The sequence below is a fragment of the Pongo abelii genome, chromosome 14 (assembly GCF_028885655.2).
Source record: "Pongo abelii isolate AG06213 chromosome 14, NHGRI_mPonAbe1-v2.0_pri, whole genome shotgun sequence".
NCBI classification, from domain to species: Eukaryota; Metazoa; Chordata; class Mammalia; order Primates; family Hominidae; genus Pongo; species Pongo abelii.
This window is the reverse complement of record NC_071999.2, coordinates 119,682,993-119,704,858: the sequence shown is the minus strand read 5'-3', so window position 1 is coordinate 119,704,858 and position 21,866 is coordinate 119,682,993. Positions and strand designations below refer to the sequence as shown.

The 21,866-nt window shown below is 54.8% G+C and overlaps 1 protein-coding gene across 1 annotated transcript in view; it reads left to right on the top strand.

Annotated features, from left to right (window-relative positions):
• The window catches only part of ADPRHL1 (ADP-ribosylhydrolase like 1), a 48,794-nt gene that overhangs the window by 8,638 nt on the left and 18,290 nt on the right, over window positions 1-21,866 (top strand). The window contains exons 3-7 of the mRNA XM_054529299.2: window positions 7,867-7,992; window positions 12,608-12,748; window positions 16,416-16,543; window positions 17,720-17,852; window positions 19,103-19,256. Coding sequence (XP_054385274.2) covers window positions 7,867-7,992; window positions 12,608-12,748; window positions 16,416-16,543; window positions 17,720-17,852; window positions 19,103-19,256 — 682 coding nt within the window. The remainder of the gene's footprint in view (window positions 1-7,866; window positions 7,993-12,607; window positions 12,749-16,415; window positions 16,544-17,719; window positions 17,853-19,102; window positions 19,257-21,866) is intronic.

The following is a 21,866-nucleotide window of genomic DNA, read 5'->3' as shown; positions in this document are numbered from 1 at the left end:
AGCAGCAGAAACTATCCAAAGTGAGACATACAAAGAGAAAGAATCCAAGGATGAAGGGAGCACCAGCAACCTGCAGGCGGCCTCAGGCAGTCTGATGCCTGTGTCTGCATCCTCAGCACAGAGGAGAACAAAAGCAACACAAATACTTGGAGAAATAATCATCAAAATTGTTCCAAATTTGATGAAAACTATAAACTCACAGATACAAGAAAATCAATTCCAAGCACAAGAAACATGAAGAAAATGACACCAAGGCACACAGTAGTTAGATTGCTCTAAAGTAATACTCAAGAAAAATCTTGAAGGCCGGAGAAGAAAGACACACATCACACACAGAGAAGCAACAGTAACGATGACAGCAGATGCCTTGTCAGAGCAATGTGAGTGAGAAGACGGTGGAGCCACATCATTAAGCTACTAAAAAAAAAACAACACTTCAACCTAGCATTCCTTCTGGGAGTGATGCAGGGCCTTGCTCTGTCACCCAGGCTAGAGCGCAGTGCCACAATCATGCCTCACTGCAGCCTCAGCCTCTTGGGCTCAAGCAATCCACCTGCCTCAGCCTCCCACATAGATGGGGCAACAGATGTGTGCCAACACGCTGGCCTGTTTTTCTTATTTTTTGTAGAGATAGGATCTCACTTTGTTGCCCTGACTGGTCTTGAACTCCTGGGCCTCAACAACCCTTCTGCCTTAGCCTCCCAAAATGCTGAGATTACAGGTGTAAGCCACCATGCCTGGCCTGTTAGAATTCTACACCCTGAAAAAAATATCTTTCAGAAATGAAGGCAAAATAGCCTTTTTCAGACAAACAAAAGCTGAAAGAATTCATCACCCACAGAGTCATGTAACAAGAAATGCTAATGGAAGTCATTCAGACAGGAGGAAAACCGCACTGGATGCAAACAGAGACCCACGCGGCAGGACACAGCGTGATAGAGACACAGACTCACGCGCAGGGTGGGGACAGAGCGTGATGGAGACACGGACCCGCGCGGCGGGACACAGCGTGACAGAGACACGGACCAGCACGGTGGAATAACGCGTGATAGAGACACAGACTCACGCGCAGGGTGGGGACAGAGTGTGATAGAGACCTGGACCCGCGTGGTGGGACACAGCGTGATAAACACGGACCCACGCGGCAGGACACAGAGTGATAGAGACATGGACCCATGCGGTGGAATAAAGCGTGATAGAGACACGGACCCACGCGGCAGGACAGAGACACAGACCCACACGGCGGGGCAGAGCGTGACAGAGACACGGACCCACGCGCGGGGCAGAGCGTGACAGAGACACGGACCCACGCGGCGGGACAGAGCGTGACAGAGACACGGACCCACGCGCGGGGCAGAGCGTGACAGAGACACGGACCCACGCGCGGGGCAGAGCGTGACAGAGACACGGGCCCACGCGCGGGGCAGAGCGTGACAGAGACACGGACCCACGCGGCGGGACATGGCATGATAGAGACACAGACCCACACAGCGGGATAGAGTGTTACAGAAATGGTAACTGTACGGGGAAATGTGTAAGATTTTAAAACATGTTATTTAAATATCTTTAAAAGATAATTGACTTAAAAATAATAATGAACGGTATGGTTTATAAAATATAAGTAGAATGTACAACAATAGCATGAAGGCTAGCAGGGGAGAGATGGAAGCCGATGACGGTGAGGCTCCCACACCATGTATGCCGCGGTGTCATCCCACAGCCTGTAAGGAGCTGCAGACGGACACCACGAACCCAAAAGCCACCGCTGAAATCACGGAAGAGTTAGCGATAGTAAGCCAGCAAAGGAGATAAAACTGAATCCTTTCAGAAACATTTAACCCAAAAAAGGCAGAAAAGGGGGAAGGAGGGACAAATACTAGACAGTACAAGTAGAAAACAAAGAAGATAATAATAATGACGTCAAATGCCAATGGTATGAAGACCCCCAATAACAGTAAGAAGTTGTCACATTAGATAAAGAAGCAGGTCCCAGCCCCCAACTATGTGCTGCTTATAAGAAATAACTTTTAAATTTTGAGATGGAGTCTTGCTCTGTCACCCAGGCTGGAGTGCAGTGGTACAATTTTGGCTCACTGCAACCTCCACCTCCCAGGTTCAGCTGATTCTCCTGCCTCCACCTCCCAAGTAGCTGGGACTACAGGCGCCCACCACCACACCTGGCTAATTTTTGTATTTTTAGTAGTGACAAGGTTTTGCCATGTTGGCCAGGCTGGTCTCAAACTCCTGGCCTCAAGTGATCCGCCCACCTTGGCCTCCTGAAATGCTGGGATTACAGGGGTGAGCCACCATGCCCAGCCAAGGAATACACTAAAAACAAGCAAACAAACAAAAAACCTCCTGTTGCACTTGAGTAACACTTTAAATATAAAGACGTAAATAGATTAAAGGTTCTAAAAAAGATGGAAAAATAGACCAGGTGCAGTGGCTCACTCCTGTGATCCCAGCACTTTGGGAGGCCGAGGCAGGCGGATCACTTGAGGTCAGGAGTTCGAGACCAGCCTGGCCAACATAGTGAAATGCTGTCTCTACTAAAAATACAAAAATTAGCTGGGCGTGGTGTCAGGCCCCTGTAATCACAGCTACTTGGGAGGCTAAGGCAGGAGAATTGCTTGAACCCAGGAGGCGGAGGTTGCAGTGAGCTGAGATTGCGCCACTGCACTCCAGCCTCGGCCACAGAGTGAGACTCCATCTAAAAAAAAAAAAAAGATGGAAAAATATATCACACTAACACTAATCAAAAGAAAGCTGGAGTTACTGTATTAGTAACACATACAGTAAATTTTGGAGCAAAGAATATTCCCAAGAATCAAGAAGGTAATTTCATCCTAGTAAATGGATCAGTTCATCAGGGGGACATAACAAACCTAGATGTCTCTGTACCTAATAACAGATCTTCAGAATATATGAAGCAAAAACTGACAATGCTGCAAAGAGAACTAGAGAAACCCACAGTTATAGGCAGTGATTTCAACATGAAGGTCTCCAACCATTGGCTTCCATTTTCATGTTTTAAAACCAGAAAACTCATAGCAAACTAAACCAAAAGAAAGCAGAAGAAATAAAATAGTGAAGATCAGCGTGAAAATCAATGATTGAAAACAGGAAAAGAGTAGAGCAAATTAATAAAACCAAAAGCTGGTTCTTTCAGGAGATCAAAACAATTGATAATCCTCTAGCTAGACTGATGTGGAAAAAAGAGAAAGACAAATCGTCAGTATGAACAATGAGAGGAATAAAATCACCAGAGTCTATGGAAATTAAGGGGAAAATAAGGGAATATTATTAACAATTTTATGCCAATACATTTAACAACTTAGATTAAAAGGACAAATTTTTTTGAAAGACAAAGGTCACTCAAGAGGAGAAAGGTCATCTAAATAGTATTACATCTTATGGAAGAAATTACAAGGCCAGTCACGGTGGCTCACACCTGTAATCCCAGCACTTTAGGAGGCCAAGGCAGGTAGATCACCTGAGGTCAGGTGTTCGAGACCAGCCTGGCCAACATGGCAAAACCCTGTCTCTACTAAAAATACAAAAATTAGCCAGGCATGGTGGCAGGCACCTGTAATCCAAGCTACTCAGGAGGCCGAGGCAAGAGAACTGCTTGAATCCAGGAGGCAGATGTTGCAGTGAGCCGAGATCACATCACTGCACTCCAGCCTGGCGACAGAGCAAGACTCCGTCTCAGGAAAAAAAAAAAAATGACAAAGAAAGCTGTAGGCCCAGGCTGGGCACGGTGGCTCACACCCGTGATCCCAGCACTTTGGGAGGCCAAGGCGGGCGGATCACCTGAGGTCAGGAGTTTGAGACCAGCCTGGCCAAAATGGTGAGACCTCTCCTCTACTAAAAATACAAAACTTAGCTGGGCGTGGTGGCGCACACCTGTAGTCCTAGCTATTCAGGAGGCTGAGGCACAAGAATCACTTGAACCCGGGAGGTGGAGGTTGCAGTGAGCCGAGATTGTGCCATTGCACTCCAGCCTAGGCAACAGAGTCAGAGTGAGACTCCATCTCAAAAAAAAAAAAAGGAAAGATAATTTCAGTCCCTGATGCCTTCACAGGGTATTTACCAAACAACTGAGTAAGAAATAATATAAATTTTACATAACTCTTCCAAAAGATTGAAGAAGAGGAATGCTTCCCAAATTCATTTTTCTGCTCTCCAGGAAACTCTGTTTAATGAATGAAAAGCCAAGTCAAAGCTGGGAGAAAATATTTGCAAAGCAGATATCTAATAAGGACGTGAATCCAGAATGCATAAAGAACTCTTCCAACTTAATAAGAAGAAAGCAAGCAACCCCATATAAAAATGAGCAAAAGGGCCAGGTGTGGTGGCTCACACCTGTAATCCCAGCACTTTGGAAGACCAAGCCAGGAGGATCACTTAGACCCAGGAGTTCCAGACCAGCCTGAGCAACATACTGAGACGCCATCTCTATTATAAAAAAGAAATTTTTTTTTTTGAGATGGAGTCTCACTCTGTCACCCAGTGGCGCAATCTCAGCTCACTGCAACCTCTACCTCCTGGGTTCAAGCGATTCTCCTGCCTCAGCCTCCAGAGTAGCTGGGACTACAGGCGCGTGCCACCATGCCACTTAATTTTTGTGTTTTTAGTAGAGACAGGGGTTTCACTATGTTGGCCAGGCTGGTCTCAAATTCCTGACTTCAGGTGATCCACCTGCCTTGGCCTCCCAAAGTGCTGGGATTACAGGCATGAGCCACCGTGCCCAACTATAAAAATTTTTTAAAAGAATAAAACATGGGCAAAACTTCTCCAAAGAAGATATGTGGGTGTCCAATAAGCACAAAATCATGCTCAACATCTTCCGTCATTAGAAAAATGCAAATAAAACCACAATGAGATACCATTACATACCTACCAGAATGGCTAAAATTTTTTAAAATGTAGCAAGTGCTGTCAGGGCTGTAGAAGATCTGCTGGAGGGACATCAAATGGTTTTACCACTCTGACTCTGGAAACCCATTTGGCAGTTTCTTTAAAAGTTAAACATTCTGCCAGGCATAGTGGCTCATGCCTGTAATCCCAGCACTTTGGGAGGCCAAGGCAGGCTGATCACCTGAGGTCAGGAGTTCAAGACCAGCCTGGCCAACAAGGTGAAACTTCATCTCTGCTAAAAATACAAAAACTAGTCAGGCATGGTGACGCGTGCCTGTAATCCCAGCTACTCAGGAGGCTGAGGCAGGAGAACTGCTTGAACCTGGCAGGTGGAGGTGTAGTGAGCTAAGATTAGGCTGCTGCACTCCAGCCTGGGCCACAGAGCAAGACTCCATCTCAAACAAACAAAAAAGTTAAACATTCATCACCACGTGATCTGGAGGCTCTGCCCCAGCATTCGCCCAAGAGAAGAGAGCCTCTGTCCACACCAGGATCTGGTGCCTCACGCTCAGAGCCCCAGACTGGACACAGCCCAAACTGCAGGTCAGCAGATAGAACAGTCATGGCAGATCAATGCAAGGGGGAGCTATTCAGCCATAAAAAGGAATCACTATTGATCCCCAACAACGTGGGCGCTTCTCAGAGCAGTTATAAGGAGTGACAGAAGCCAGGCGGAAAGCACGGCACATTCTCCATGATTCCGTTTACACGGGGCCTGGAACATGCCGAGTAACACGCACGGTTGCAGCAGTGGGGCTTGGGAGAGGCAGGAGGACAGATTGCAGAGGGCACTGGCGGCTTCAGGGGCAACAGAGGTATTCACCCTGCGCCTGGGTGCTGGGTCATGGGGTACATCTGTGTTCACCCTGCGCCTGGGTGCTGGGTCCTGGGGTACACCTGTTTTTTCTCTACGTGTGGGTGCTGGGTCACGGGGTACACCTATGTTCACCCTACGCATGGGTGCTGGGTCCCGGGGTACACATCTGTGTTCACCCTGTGCCTGGGTGCTGGGTCCTGGGGTACACCTATGTTCACTCTACGTGTGGGTGCTGGGTCCCGGAGTACACCTGTGTTCACTCTACGTGTGGGTGCTGGGTCCTGGGGTACATCTGTGTTCACTCTATGTGTGGGTGCTGGGTCCTGGGGTACATCTGTGTTCACTCTACGTGTGGGTGCTGGGTCCCGGGGTACACCTGTGTTCACCCTGTGCCTGGGTGCTGGGTCATGGGGTACACCTATGTTCACTCTACATGTGGGTGCTGGGTCCCGGGGTACACCTATGTTCACCCTGCGCCTGGGTGCTGGGTCCTGGGGTACACCTATGTTCACTCTACGCGTAGATGCTGGGTCCCGGGGTACACCTATGTTCACCCTGCGCCTGGGTGCTGGGTCCCGGGGTACACCTGCGTTCACCCTGCGCCTGGGTGCTGGGTCCCAGGGTACACCTATGTTCACCCTGCGCCTGGGTGCTGAGTCATGGGGTACACCTGCGTTCACCCTGCGCCTGGGTGCTGGGTCCCAGGGTACACCTATGTTCACCCTGCGCCTGGGTGCTGGGTCCCAGGGTACACCTGTGTTCACCCTGCGCCTGGGTGCTGGGTCCCGGGGTACACCTGCGTTCACCCTGCGCCTGGGTGCTGGGTCCCGGGGTACACCTGCGTTCACCCTGCGCCTGGGTGCTGAGTCATGGGGTACACCTGTGTTCACTCTACCTGTGGATGCTGGGTCCCGGGGTACACCTATGTTCACCCTGCGCCTGGGTGCTGGGTCCCGGGGTACACCTGTGTTCACCCTGCGCCTGGGTGCTGGGTCCCGGGGTACACCTGCGTTCACCCTGCGCCTGGGTGCTGAGTCATGGGGTACACCTGTGTTCACTCTACCTGTGGATGCTGGGTCCCGGGGTACACCTATGTTCACTCTACGTGTAGATGCTGGGTCCCGGGGTACACCTATGTTCACCCTGCGCCTGGGTGCTGGGTCCCGGGGTACACCTGCGTTCACCCTGCGCCTGGGTGCTGAGTCATGGGGTACACCTGTGTTCACTCTACCTGTGGATGCTGGGTCCCGGGGTACACCTATGTTCACCCTGCGCCTGGGTGCTGGGTCCCGGGGTACACCTGCGTTCACCCTGCGCCTGGGTGCTGGGTCATGGGGTACACCTGTGTTCACTCTACATGTGGGTGCTGGGTCCCGGGGTACACCTATGTTCACTCTACGCGTAGATGCTGGGTCCCGGGGCACACCTATGTTCACTCTACGCGTAGATGCTGGGTCCCGGGGTACACCTATGTTCACCCTGCGCCTGGGTGCTGGGTCCCGGGGTATACCTGTGTTCACCCTGCGCCTGGGTGCTGAGTCATGGGGTACACCTGTGTTCACTCTACGTGTGGATGCTGGGTCCCGGGGTACACCTATGTTCACCCTGCGCCTGGGTGCTGGGTCCCGGGGTACACCTGTGTTCACCCTGCGCCTGGGTGCTGAGTCATGGGGTACACCTGTGTTCACTCTACGTGTGGATGCTGGGTCCCGGGGTACACCTATGTTCACTCTACGTGTGGGTGCTGGGTCCCGGGGTACACCGATATAAAAATCTTAGGGTCGTGCATGTTTCATTATGCCTAGTTTGTTGTATGTAGTTACAACTCAATGAAGCTGTTTTTACAGAGAAAACATCTCGTTGAAAGCATGCTGCATATCACGAGCATATCTCCAGGCCATCAAACGTTCTGTTTTTAGTGACTAAGTAACACCCGACACGTGGATGCAACCGAATTCGCCCCATCTCCTTTCTGCTGCAGGCACATGGCTCGCTCATTTGAACCACACTCTGATGAACGTGTTATTACACAAATTTTTGTACTTTTAAAATTATTCATGAAAGCTAGATTGTCAGGGGTGGAATTATTGGAGCAGAAGTCTAAAACCAGCTCTTCCTTCTCCACACAGGCTCAGGGTTTGGAGCGGCCACCAAGGCCATGTGCATTGGCCTGCGGTACTGGAAGCCTGAGCGCCTGGAGACCCTCATCGAGGTCAGCGTGGAGTGCGGCCGGATGACCCACAACCATCCCACAGGTAAGTGTGGGGCGGGGGGCGGGGGCCTGGAGCTGCCACCATCTGCATGTCTGCTTAAAGGAGACAGAAGCTGACCCTGCCCCTGCCGGCTGCCTGCTGTGAGGGTGCCCTGCCCGGGACACTGGGCTGGAAATCTCATGGGATCACATCGATTTTTTGATTTGTTGAGGGAGTTGGCTTATTTTTTAATCTGTTTTGCTTACGGCCTGTTTTCAGCCCCAAAGCAGGACTAGCGATAAGCGTGGTGATGTTGAAGAAACTGTGCGAGGCAAAGAATTCTCAGTGGTTTTGGTATCATTTGTGTCAGAACAAAAGACAAAGAAAGGCACCAGTGCCTGGGTGCAGGTGGGATTGGGGTGACGCCGGGAACCAGGGTTCGTACAATATTTCCTGCATTTTCCTGCTGTGCCCTGGGTTGGCCCCACCACCCGCCGGCCAAGGGAGCCAAGGGGACCACGGGAACCACGGAAGCGGCTCCACACCCCGGGCCACAGGTTTCTCACCTGTAACGGGGCGACTGCCACATGTGAATCACACCCACAAATCGGGCTGTGTGAGAGTGACGCGGGTTGGATCATGTCGCCCCCTTAACACGGCACTTCCGTCCTTGTGGTCTGTGCCAGGTGGCCAGCTGCTCACTGGGGTTTGTCCCCGTTCCCAGCCCGTCCTGTGGAGGGCAGGCCTCTGAGAGGCCAGGCTGGGGTGGCTGCGGTAGCGCCTGACTCTAGGCCTGACTCTGAAAGGTAATGAGGAGGAGGCTCGGTTGGCTTCCATTTAAGAAAAGCAAAAAGGACTCAAAACTCCTGACCAGCAATTGGTCCTTAGTCCTGGCACCGCCCAGTCCCACGCACATCCAACAGACACGCTAGCCTCGTTCAAGATTACCTTTTGGTATCTGCTGTGACCGGCATCCCAACGAGGAGGGCAGAGCCGCCCACCCCTCCCTGAGAACAGCAGTGAGCAACTGGCCTTCGATCAACACGCAGCTCTGCCGGCCTGGCCGTCCCAACCCCACCGAGTCTGCAGCAAAGCAGGCACGTGCTTCACTACCCTGGGGACGGATGGTCTAAGCAGTGGACTCACAGGCAACTTTGGTAACTCGTTAAAATGTAGGAGGGAGCAGTGCTGGACTCCTGCTAGCTGAGTGGTACAACCGGACGCAAATTAAAAATTAAAACCTTCAGACCTGAAAATGTTGGGCATTTGCTAGGTGCAGGTGCAGCGGCTCACACCTGTGATCCCAGCACTTTGGGAGGCAGAGGCAGGAGGATCGCTTGAGCCCAGGAGTACGAGACCAGCCTGGGCAACACGGGGAGACTCCATCTCTACAAAAAAATTAAAAATTAGCCGGGCGTGATGGCACGCACCTGTGGTTCCAGCTACTGATGCAGGAAGATCGCCTGAGCCCAGGATGTTGGGGCTGCAGTGAGCTGTGTTTGCGCCATTGCACTCCAGCCTGGGCGAAAGGGCGAGGCCCTATCTCAAAAACAAAAAAAAGTTGGACATTTGAAAACAATGTAATGAGCACAAGAATCTGTGTTAATAATTTAAATTTCTAAAACATTTGCTAATGTATTTCCTGCTCATATTTTAAAAATTGTTTCACTGCAAGGCGCAGTGACTCACGCCTGTAATCCCAGCACTTTGGGAGGCCAAGGCAGGCGGATCACCTGAGGTCAGGCGTTCAAGACCAGCCTGGCCACCATGGTGAAACCTCGTCTCTACTAAAAAATACAAAAATTAGCTGGGCATGGTGGTGCGTGCCTGTAATCCCAGCTACTCAGGAGACTGAGGCAGGAGAATCACTTGAACCTGGGAGGCGGTTGCAGTGAGCCAAGATCACACCACTGCACTCCAGCCTGGGCGACAGAATCAGACTCCGTCTCAAAAAAAAAAAAAATAATTTCACATGTTTAATAGAAGAATAATTTATATATTTCTGTGATAATGACCAAAAATGTTTTAAGGGTTTGATTTTATGAAATGACACTTCAAAGGGCTTTTTAACTCTACTCCCTTTTCCATTTTCAAACCACCTCTGGCAGCAAGAACCACAGTTCGTGTTACAGTGTGCGTTGCGTGCTCCCACGAGCCCAGAGCTGCAGCCACCCTGTGTGGAGGCAGAGCCGTAGGCGGGCTCAGGAACGGCCCAGAGCCCTGGGCTTGGGAACGATTCATGGACTCTTGCTACTGCAGCCCTCCCGCCAGGCCAAGGGAGGCCCTGATTAGTGCCTTCAAGAGTGGCCCGACAGCCGCTGGAAAGCGTCTCTGCAGCCTGTCTCCACGGCCCGTCTCTGCATGGCGTGTCGTGGGCAACCATGCTCCATGTAGCAGCCGTGTTGAGTGGCCGTTCACCGTGGGCCCAGCCTGGGCTTAGGGTCATCTTTTCCCCACAACAGCCCCGGCAGGGCGGTGTCACAGCCCCGGTGTATAGAGAAGTGGGATATCAGAACGCACACGGCACCCACCCCAGAGCCTGCCTCTGGCCAACGGCGCCGTGACAGCAGGCTCGCCCCTTTCCTAGGTGGGTGTGGGCCTCACACACACCCACAGGGTCCACAGCAGAACCGACCCTTCTTGAAGCTAACATGGCTCCAAAACAGCAACACAACCTCTCAGCCCCACACGCCTCGTCCACAAGAGGGGTGATCGCCATGTCCTTCACAGGCTGTCGTGAGGACTGAGTGGCAGATGACACGCTGGGAGCAGTGCCCAGTGGGGCGAGGGCTCGGCAACAGGGGTCACTGCTCCCCTGGACAGCCACTTACACTGTAACTACTGCCACCGCCACGGCTGCTCCCATCAGCAACACCGCACCATCCCTACTGCTGCTGTCGCTAGCAACACTGCCACCGCCACCACTAGTGCCACTGCCACCCCCACCACTAGTGCCACTGCCACCCCCACCATTAGTGCCACTGCCACCCCCGCCACTAGTGCCACCCACGCCTTTTACCACCACTCTGCTTTTATCACCAGTACAGCCATCACCACTATGGCTGCTGCCACTGGTCCTGTCACCACTGATATCACCAGTTCCTCCACATGATACCGTCACTAGTACAACCACTGCTGCAGTCACTGGCACCACACTGTTCCCACTGCGACCGTCACGAGTACCACCACCATTGTTGCTGCTGCTACTGGTACTGTCACCACGGCTGTCACTGGTCCTTCTGTGTGACTGCATCTCTGGTGCTAAATCACGAGTACCACAGCCGTCACCAGTCCTCCCACACGACTGCATCTCTGAAACTACATCACGAGTACCGTGGCCGTCACTTCGCCTCCTGTCACTACTGACCCACGGTGGCTGCGGTCCCCACGATAGCTGGCAGTGAGAGGAGAGAGCTCATGTCTTTGGAAGAGGCAGCCTCTCCAGGGCTGTCTCCACCCGGACGGTGACCACGGGATTTCCAGGACTGTCCTGCCAGCCCTGGGCATTGTTAGCCTCGTTATGGCCAGGATCATTGTAATTCAGATCAGTCTCTTCCGAGCTCCTGTCTGATGGTTTGCACACTAGCGGAATGAGGCCAGTGCAACGGTGGATGGGAGCGTGGCGGGGCCAGACGTGGCCCTGTTCCCTGAGAGCTGCGCACCCAGTGCCACCTGCTCCATGAGGTGCAGGGCTGGCTGTGTGGACTGCGGGGTGAGCTCAGTACCCCAGAAGCCGCTGTCCCATCTTTCCCCACAGCCCTGGAAGATGGACCAGGACAGGCCTCCCGGACTTAATTTATTCCTTAGCCGTGTTTTATTAAATATATATATACTCACATGCATTTCTTTTTCAGTAAACAGTTGTAAAATTTGACATACCAAAGAAAATAAGGGAGACGGTGCCTATAAGATGAGCTCTGAGCTTGTCTGTGCTGATGAGCTTGCCGGCTGCTAATGCACGCCCAGAAGTCAGGCGAGAAAAGCCCCAAGCACCAGCAGCGTGCATGAGTCGGCCCCGCACAGGAAACGCCTGAGTGTGCACAATGGACCCAGAGCTCTGCGGGGTTGCTCTCGAGTCAGGAGAGCCCCCACCTCAGCCTTCCTCCTGCGCAGTCTCGTTAACTGATAATCCCCGGCCACGGACGCTAACGGTCTACGTGAGGCGGTGTTCCCAATAGCCAAAGGTGGAGGCAGCTCATGCATCCACACACAGATGACGGGCAATCAAAATGCGTTCGTCCACGCACGGAATGCGATTCAGCCACGGAGAGGAAGGGAAGCCGTGGCGAGCCACGCGAGTGAACCTGAGGATGCGTCCTGAGTGGAACACGCCCGCCACAAAGGGACAAATCGTGTGTGGTTCCACGAGGATCAAGCACCCAGAGCGGTCACATCCGGAGACAGAAAAGTCGACTGGGGGCGGCCAGAGCCTGGGGAGGGCAGTGGGGTGAGTGGAGTGGGGACAGAGCTACGGTTTGGGAAGATGGGGAGTTCCAGAGAGGATGGAGAATGTCCACAGTGTGAACGTGGTTAATGCCACCGAACTGTGCACCTGAACATGGGAAAGACGGAAAACGAGCAAACCCTTCTTCGGGGGTCCCACGCAGCGTGGCGGGCGGCCCCAGGCCCTCCCAAGCGGCCCAGGTGATGGTGCCCCTCTCTCTTCCCCGCCCTCCAGGCTTCCTGGGCTCCCTGTGCACGGCCCTGTTTGTGTCGTTCGCCGCACAAGGAAAGCCGCTGGTCCAGTGGGGGAGAGACATGCTGCGGGCGGTGCCGCTGGCAGAAGAGTACTGCAAGAAGACCATCCGGCACACGGCAGGTGAGCCGCTCCCCTGGCCCCAGGCCGCACTCAGAGCAGATCTGGACAGATCCAGCCCCTCCATGGGCCCCCAAATACTTCAAGGCACTTTCGCTCTTAGATGGAACTGGGAGGGCCCTGTCCGGGCCATGTGAACAGAGCTGGCCTCGCAAGGCGGGCCCCATGCTGCTCCTGACCAGTCTGCCTCTTCCCTGACCTGGGAGGCTTTGCCTCCCCATCCAGAGCCTCAGAGAGACCTGAGCCTGCCGGGGGCATTTGCCTCCAGCAGGTCCACCCGTCCCCGTCCACCCCAGCCCGCGGCACCAAGCGACTGGCAGCCTTTGGGATGTGAGTGGGACCCGTGGTGCCCCCTGGAAAAACTCTGCTTCTGCCGGTTTAGGCGAGCTCAGGGCTGGGCCCTTCCCTCAGGAGCCCCATGAGGCTGGCCAGAGGCAGGGAGAGCAGGTATGGGACTAGGAAATCCGTGACGGTTCCGGAAGATTCTTCCACCTCACAGGAGGTGCCGTCTAAGAGGGGAGGGGGCGGCAGGGGGAGCACAGGCAGCTTCATGCAGCCTTTGGCGTCCTTGCATGGTTGAGGAAATTGGAAATAATGTATCCAGTGTGTCCTGGAGAAGGAGAGGGAGGATTTGAATGTAGGATCAGGTTTGCTTATTTTTCAAAACAGCCTCAGGCTGAAGTCTTGATTTTTTTGGGGGGGGATGGAATCTGGCTCATCACCCAGGCTGGAGTGCAATGATGCAATCTCAGCTCACTGCAACCTCCGCCTCCCAGGTTCAAGCAATTCTCCTGCCTCAGCCTCCCGAGTAGCTGGGATTACAGGCGCCCGCCAGCACGCCTAGCTAGTTTTTTGTATTTTTAGTAGAGACGGGGTTTCACCAGGTCACCCTGACTTCAAGTGATCCGCCCGCCTTGGCCTCCCAAGTGCTGGGATTCCAGGCGTGAGCCACCTTGCCTGGTCTGAAGTCTTCTAGAAACAGAAAAACCAGTGAATCCCTTTATTTCCCCTGCAAGGCACAGGCGCATGTTCTGAAATGCCTTGTGGGGGTCTGGTGCACAGCTTTCCACGGGGGTGCAGGCATGGATACCTGCCTGGACGTGGCTCAGGGGCTGCTCAGCCACCAGGCCTGTGCTGATGGGAGCAAAAAAGTCAGTGTCCACACACAGTCGGTACCTCCTTGAGTTGCTGCTCTGTGCTCCCCGTGGCCTGGCCGTCCTCAGGAAGCGTGACTGCTGAGCACACCTGGCAGGCCACAGCACACTTTATTTCCGGTGGTTTCATCTCTCTTACTGCTTGGTGTGGGAGCGGTGGGAGATGGCTAAGCCAGTGCTGCCGGGTTCTTTCCAGCTGAGGTTGTTGTCTGCAGCCAGGGGCTAAGTCATCTCCCTAACCCCAGGAGAGTTGCCCTGACCCACCTTAGAAACAGGTGAGCAGTCAGGCATGGGGCCACGCCATTACTGAATTCACAGTATATTAACGAATGTTCTCCCAGAACTCTGGTATTCAAAACGGTTTTCCTCAAAGCATTTTCTGAAGAACAGTTGGAAGTATCTGACCAGCAAAACCTCCCCTTTGTATTCATGGAATGTTTCCGACTGTTCTTCGGAAAGCTTTATTCTTTCTCTTAGGGATTTGAAATGCACAGATACCAGTTTAAAGCTCTGAGAAACAATCCTCCAAATAAATCTATGTAATTTCAAATTTGTTTAACCCAGAGTTTTATGAATTCCCTTGACACAGAAACCTTTTTAACAGAGCATCTAAAATCATCCAGAGAACGTTAAGTCCCGTAGGCACCCTCCGGAAACACTGCTCTGGGCTTCTGACTGGCCCGCCTGACACAGCCCCTCCGCAGTGAGGACAGTTCACAAATTAGCTCCCTGCTTTTGTGTTTGGACGTCTGTTTCCGAATTGGCCAACCCCGGCTGACTCGGGTGAGAGGCAGTGCTTTGAGTCTGTGCCCAGGTCCACGCTGACGCTCCACCCGGAGTCTCGGGCCCTGTGGGTTCACGGACGCTCCACCCTGAGTCTCGGGCCCCGCGGGTTCTGGGATGCTCTGTGGCCGCCGCCCTCTTACTTTTGCGTCTTTCACTTCCAATTCCATGTCGCTGAACAAGACCCTGAGGGGCTGGACTTTTCCTTGTGTGAAATCAAGTTGGCCCAGGGTTTCGGAGGGCCTGTGAGTCGCGGGTGCCTGTGAGCCTCGTCCAGGGCCCAGTCCAGGGCCCTCCTGGCCTCCCTGTGGCCTGGAGCTCTGTGGCAGGAGCGTGGCCTCCCCACTGCAGCCCTCCAGCTCTGCTCTCCAGCACCCTGAGCTCTCCAACCACGGCCAGGCAGACAGGATCTGTGCTCTGTCACCGCATGTGATCGGCACACGTGTCCCTTGAGCCTGACAGCCACCAGCGGCCTGCACAGCTCCCGCCCTCTGTGGCTCCCGCAGTGCCAGGGAGCAGGAGGTGGGGTGTGGCGGGCAGGGGTGCTCACCGTAAGGCAGGCAGGAGGGCCGGGGGCCTGGGTCTGGGCAGCTGCACGCCTCCTGGCTCTACGGCGGGGAAGGCAATTCCCTGTGGTCTGTAGGGTGTGTAGCTGCAGGTTCAGACTCCCTTCTGAGTCAGCGTCCTCTTGGCCAGATGACCTCCAAGAAGTCCCTAGAGCATTCAGGGCTTGGATTTCAGTTAGGAGTAATGAAACGTGCCCCGCCTTGCTCTGCAGGCACAGGGCTAATGCAACAATGTAACGAGAATGCTTTTGCCCCATCTCCATCTTGCTTGCTGTCCTTTCAAAGCAGCTAAAGGCTGGGTGCCGTGGCTCATGCCTGTAATCCCAGCACTTTGGGAAGCCGAGGTGGGAGGATCACTTGAGGTCAGGAATTTGAGACCAGCCCGGCCAATATGGTGAAACCCCATCTCTACTAAAAATACAAAAATTAGCTGGGCGTGGTGGTGAGTGCCTGTAGTCGCAGCTACTCAGGAGGCTGAGGCAGGAGAATCGCTTGAACCCCGGAAGCGGAAGTTGCAGTGAGCCAAGATGGTGCCACTGCACTCCAGCCTGGGCAACAGAGAGAGACTCCGTCTCAAAAAAAAAAAAAAAAAAGAAAGAAAGAAAGAAAGAAGAGGCCGGGCGCGGTGGCTCATGCCCGTAATCCCAACACTTTGGGAGGCCGAGGCAGGTGGATCACCTGAGGTCAGGAGTTTGAGATCAGCCTGACCAACATGGTAAAACCCCGTCTCTACTAAAAATACAAAAATTAGCCGGGTGTGGTGGTGGGCGCCTGTAATCCCAGCTACTCAGGAGGCTGAGGCAGGAGAATCGCTTGAACTCGGGAGGCGGAGGTTGCAGTGAGCCGAGATCGCGCCACTGCACTCCAGCCTGGGGGACAAGAGGGAGACTTCGTCTCAAGAAAAAAAAAAGAAAGAAAGAAAAAAAGCAGCTACAAACGTCAGCATGTTGGTAATTCTGGACAGTCGCTCAGTTGTTTACTCCAGGACAGGTGCTCGGCTTCTCCACATGCCTGCAGCTGGGTAAAGGGGACATCACCACTTCCCCACCCCCCCCAACACACACACCCCTACCCTCCCCACCCCCCACTCCCTGCACCTGCCCCAGGGCCCTCCGCCCCACTCCATGGATGCCATTGTATTCAGCTCACCCTGTTCTTTATGTTTAGAATACCAGGAGCACTGGTTTTACTTTGAAGCTAAATGGCAATTTTATTTGGAGGAGAGGAAAATCAGTAAAGACTCAGAAAATAAAGCCATCTTCCCTGACAATTATGACGCAGAAGAGAGGGAAAAGGTAAGCCTTGTCCTGGCACTGGGGCAATGTCTGGCACACCAGTGTTGCTCAATAAGTGCATAGCAAGTGGATGGATGGGTGGGTGGGTAGGTGGATGGGTGGATGGATGGATGGATTTTGGATGATGGGTGGGTGGATGGAAGGGCGGGTGGGTGAAAGGGTGCGTGAATGGATGGGTAGGTAAATGGGTGGGTGAATGGATGAATAGATGGGTGGATGAACGGGTGGACAGGTGAATGGATGGGTGCATGGGGGGGTGGGTGGGTATATGGATGGGTGGTTGGGTAGGTGGATGGAAGGGCAGGTAGGTAGAAGGGTGGGTGAATGGATGGGTAGGTAAATGTGTGGATAAATGGATGAATGGATGGGTAGATGGATGAGTGGATGGGTCGGTGGATAGGTGAATGGATGTGTGGATGGGTGAATGGGTGAGATGGCTGGGTGGGTGGGTGGGTGGATGGATGAGTAGATGGGTGAATGGGTGAGTGGGTATATGGATGGGTGGGTGGGTGGTGGAAGGGTGGGTGAATTAATGGGTAGGTAAATGGGAGGGTGAATGGATGAATGGATGGGTGGATGGATGAATGGGTGGGTGAATGGATGAATGGGTGGGTGGATGGATGAGTGGATGGGTGAATTGATGGGTGGGTGGGTATATGGATGGGTGGGTGGGTGGGTGGTGGAAGGGTGGGTGAATGGATGGGTTGATAAATGGGTGGGTGAATGGATGAATGGATGGGTGGATGGATGAGTGGAGGGTGAATGAATGGGTGGGTGGATGGGTGGATAGATGAATGGATGGGTGAATGGATGGGTGGGGTGGGTGACTAACCCCATCTCTACTAAAAATACAAAAAATTAGCCAAGTGTGCTGGTGTGCGCCTGTAATCCCAACTACTCAGGAGGCTGAGGCAGGAGAATCGCTTGAACCTGGGAGGCAGAGGTTGCAGTGAACTGAGATTGCATCATTGCACTCCAGCCTGGGGGACAGAGCCAGATTCCATCTCAAAAAGAAAAGGGTGGATGGATGGAATGGCAGTTCACTAGGAGGGGCCCAGAAAACGTGGATGGATGGAATGGCAGTTCACTAGGAGGGGCCTAGAAAGCTTGTGCTGTAATGTACCCAGAAGTGGCTCCACTTGGGCACATGTCCCTGACCCACGGCTCTCTTGTCAGACCTACAGGAAGTGGAGCTCAGAAGGTCGAGGGGGAAGACGAGGCCATGACGCCCCCATGATAGCCTACGACGCCCTCCTTGCAGCAGGAAACAGCTGGACTGAGCTGTGTCACCGGGCCATGTTTCATGGAGGTAAGATGTTCCTTAATGGCCGTGGCTTCCTGGAGGGTAGTGCCCTTCTCCTGAAGCACCCCCTCGGAGTGTCCTAGGACTGCAGGCATTCAGGGGCCACCTCCTGAGCTCCAGCATGTGCGTCCGTCTCTTCCTTTCTGGAACCCGCTTTGGGAGGGCACAGGCTCCAGGGTACATCTGCTGACCTAAGCGTGCTCCTGTGAGGACATTACAGGATACAGGTGCGGCTGCAGGTGCCTGCTGTGAGCTCCAGCAGACCAAGAGTCTCTCACCTGGTCCACGAGCCTGGAGGGCAGTGCAGCCTTGGAGTAGGTGGGGTGTGGGGAGGTGGGGTGTGGGGGTGTGGAGCCTCCTGCCCTTGCCACTGCTGCCTCCGGCTAGCCACCTTCACAGGGTTCTGTTCCAAGGTCACCGTCATCTTGTCCTTTGCTCTGCAGCCTCTGTGCAAAGTCGCAGACTGCGGCCTGGAGTTAGGTCCTGGGCTCGCATCCTGCTCCATCCGTGCTGGCTGTGTGCCGCCCTGGCCATCTCTGTCCATGGGGGGAGAGGAGGAAGCCCAGCAGAGTGGCTGTGGCAGCTCCAGGCAGCTCCTACCCGTAAGGTCAACCTGGTGCCTTGTGGGAGCAGCTGTTATGGTTCTGTGAGACTGGCTGAAATTGCCTCCCTTCAGTGAGGCTTGGAGCTGAGCTTGACCACAGACATGAGCTGGGAAAACACAAATGTGGCCCCGTTTGGTCAGGAAGCCTCTGCACAGAGCTGGCTCAGCCCCTGGAGGGATTTCCTCCATGACCCCAGCTCAAGGGTGGGACCATGCGGCCTCGGGCTCCCCTCCCTCCGCCGTCCTTCTGCACCGTCCTGGCGCCTCACTGACTGTTGGTGCTGAAACACTGCTTCACACAGATGCCTGCTCCAGGGAGGGAGAAGGGAAGCGCCTTTCCCCCTCCCATTTGTTTTTGGGTTTGTTTTTTTTTTGAGACAGGATCTCACTCTGTCACTCGGGCTGGAGTGCAGAGAGGCAATCTCGGCTCACTGCCACCTCTGCCTCCCGGGTTCAAGAGAATCTCCCGTCTCAGCCTCCTGTGTAGCTGGGATGACAGGCATAAGCCACCGCGCCAGCCTGCCTGTCCCTTTTATCAGCTGCCCCCAGCAGAATTGGGGTTTGGCCCACCTTAGGGGTGGCCAGCCCCAGGGGGTCTTGCGGAGACCCTGGTCAGGTGGAGCCCACTGCGACTGCTGCCTTTGCGTTTCAGGGGAGAGCGCGGCCACGGGCACCATTGCAGGCTGCCTGTTCGGGTTGCTGTATGGCCTGGACCTCGTTCCCAAAGGCTTGTACCAGGACCTGGAGGACAAGGAGAAGCTGGAGGACCTGGGCGCGGCTCTCTACTGCCTGTCCACAGAGGAGAAGTAAAGGCGTTTCTGCCACTTTCCCCCTAGAAAGCCGATTCCACCCCGGGGCCCACAGTGTCCTCTCGCAGCCCCCTGGGTGAGGGTGTCTCTGTGAGGCTCCACTGCAGTCTATGCCTGACTGGCCACATCTAACTCTCTATTTCCAATTTCAGAATCCTAACTGTTGCATAAAATACATTGTTTGTCCTGCGAGAATATTTTCCGTCCTCCACCATCAACGTTGACACTGCGTGGATTTGCCGCACTTGGACCTCCATGCGTGGCACTCACCCGCAGTCTCCTGGACAGGCAGTGTATTTTATTCTGTCGCAGAGCTAATGCTGTTTACTCACTCACTTCAACAACACTAACTGCGGTGGTGGCCTCCAGCAGGCCCCCCGCTGCAGACCCTCCATCCTGCCTCTGCCTCCAGGCGTGCGTTTCCCCGTGAGGGCCAATGCACCGCCTCCCTCCACCCCCCACCCTCCCATGTCCACAGTGGGTCGTGTGTTCGTGGACAGAGAAACAGTCCACACTGGGGCCTACGGGACACATATAGCAGCATTGCTCTTAACCCCACCCACCTTTTTAATCACACTAGATTTTAAGATCAATCCCATTTTGAAACAACTCACGGAGAAAACCAGAACATAAATGGCCTCCTGCCAGCTCCAGCGTGTCTCTGTGGTCTGCCTTAGTGGGCCAGGTCCAAATGCAGAGAAGGCCTTTCCCTTCCGCGCCTGCCCCGCCGGGCTCGCTGACGAGGAAGCGCTGTCCCTGCGATGAGGTTCTCTCTCAGAGAGTCTTGGAAAAGAGATCGCTTGCTCTTGTTTAAAATAAATTTGGACGTGATTTTTCCATGCAGCATCTGGTGTGAATAAAACAGCAGTTGACTGATGTTTACCGCTGTGCTTGGCTGCTTGGCTAGGGCCTCTCTTTTTGTTGTGATTTCATTAAAGGGCTCGCCTCTGGGCAGAGTCGGAATCCCAGGGGAAGCCCCAGCCTCAGGGAGAGGAGGCGGCGGGGCAGAAAGCCTGGTTGGTTGGAATCTCTGCGGGCATCCAAAATACAAGCCCTAACCCTACAGGCTTTGTCGTCTTCTTCTATGGGATGATTTGAAAGGGGAAAGTGGTGACGTCTTTAGCTCCCACTTAGGATTCCTGTGTGAGTGGACTGGCAAGAGAGGCTGGCGGACTTCACAGGTAGGGGCCACAGACTCCCAACTCCCAGGCGCGTTGGGTCCAGGCTTCCCGGACCAGCCCTGCCAGCCACTTCCAGGCGCCTCACTACCCGGCCGCCTCCCCTTGATGGAAACGACCCCTGCATTCATTCAGTGCAAGGAGCAGGCGTGTCCCGGGGGTAGGGATGTCCCGGGGATAGGCGTGTCCCGGGGGTGGGCGTGTCCTAGGGGTAGAGGTGTCCTGGGGGTGGGCATATCCCGGGGATGGGTGTATCCCGCGGATGGGTGTGTCCCCGGGGGGGTGGGGGTGGGGTCCTGGAGGTGGGCGTGTCCCGGGGGTAGAGGTGTCCTGGGGGTGGGCGTGTCCCGGGGGTGGGCGTGTCCCAGGGGTGGGCGTGCCCCTGGTAGGGGTGTCCCGGGGGTGTCCATGTCCCGGGGATGAGCGTGTCCTGGGGGTAGGGTTGTCTGGGGGTAGGCGTGTCCTGGGGGTAGGGGTGTCCCAATGGTGGGTGAGTCCCCCGGGTAGGTGTGTCCCGGGGGTAGGCGTGTCCCGGGGGTAGAGGTGTCCTGGGGGTGGGCGTATCCCGGGGATGGGCGTGTCCCCGGGGGGGTGGGTAGGGGTGTCCTGGGGGTGGGTGTGTCCCGGGGTAGAAGTGTCCTGGGGGTGGGCGTGTCCCGGGGATGGGCGTGTCCCGGGGGTGGGCGTGCCCCTCGTAGGGGTGTCCTGGGGGTGGCATGTCCCGGGGATGGGCGTGTCCCGGGGGTAGGGTTGTCTGGGGGTAGGCGTGTCCTGGGGGTAGGGGTGTCCCAATGGTGGATGAGTCCCGCAGGTAGGTGTGTCCCGGGGGTAGGTGTGTCCCGGGGGTAGGCCTTTCCCCGGGTTAGTGGTGTCCCGGAGGTAGGCGTGTCCCGGGGGTGGGTCTGTCCTGGGGATAGGCGTGTCCCTGGGGTAGGAGTGTCGGGGGGAGGTAGGCATGTCCTGGGGGTAGGGATGTCTCGGGGGTAGGCGTGTCGGGGGGGGCTAGGGGTGCCCTAGGGGTAGGCATGTCCCAGGGGTGGGCGTGTCCCGGGGGTAGGGTTGTCCCAGGGGTGGGCATGTCCCGGGTGTAGAGGTGTCCCGGGGTGGGCGTGTCTCGGGGGTGGGCGGGTCCCAGGGGTAGGGGTGTCCCAGGGGTAGGGATGTCCCGGGGATAGGGATACACTTTGCTTTTTCCATAGAGATGCCCCGTTTGTTTTGTGGGAAGTGTAGTCCATGCTGATGGAGGAATCCGTGGCCTTCTATGCTGCTGCAATGTGGCTCTGTGCTGAGCTTCCAAATAACTGGACTAACCATGCTGCTACTGGTGCTTTCAGTCAGAAGAACCAGAGAGACAGGCACACCGGGGCAAAGGGCCTCACGTCACACACGTCCATGCAGCGTGGGCCCAGGACCCGTGGGTGTGGGGAAA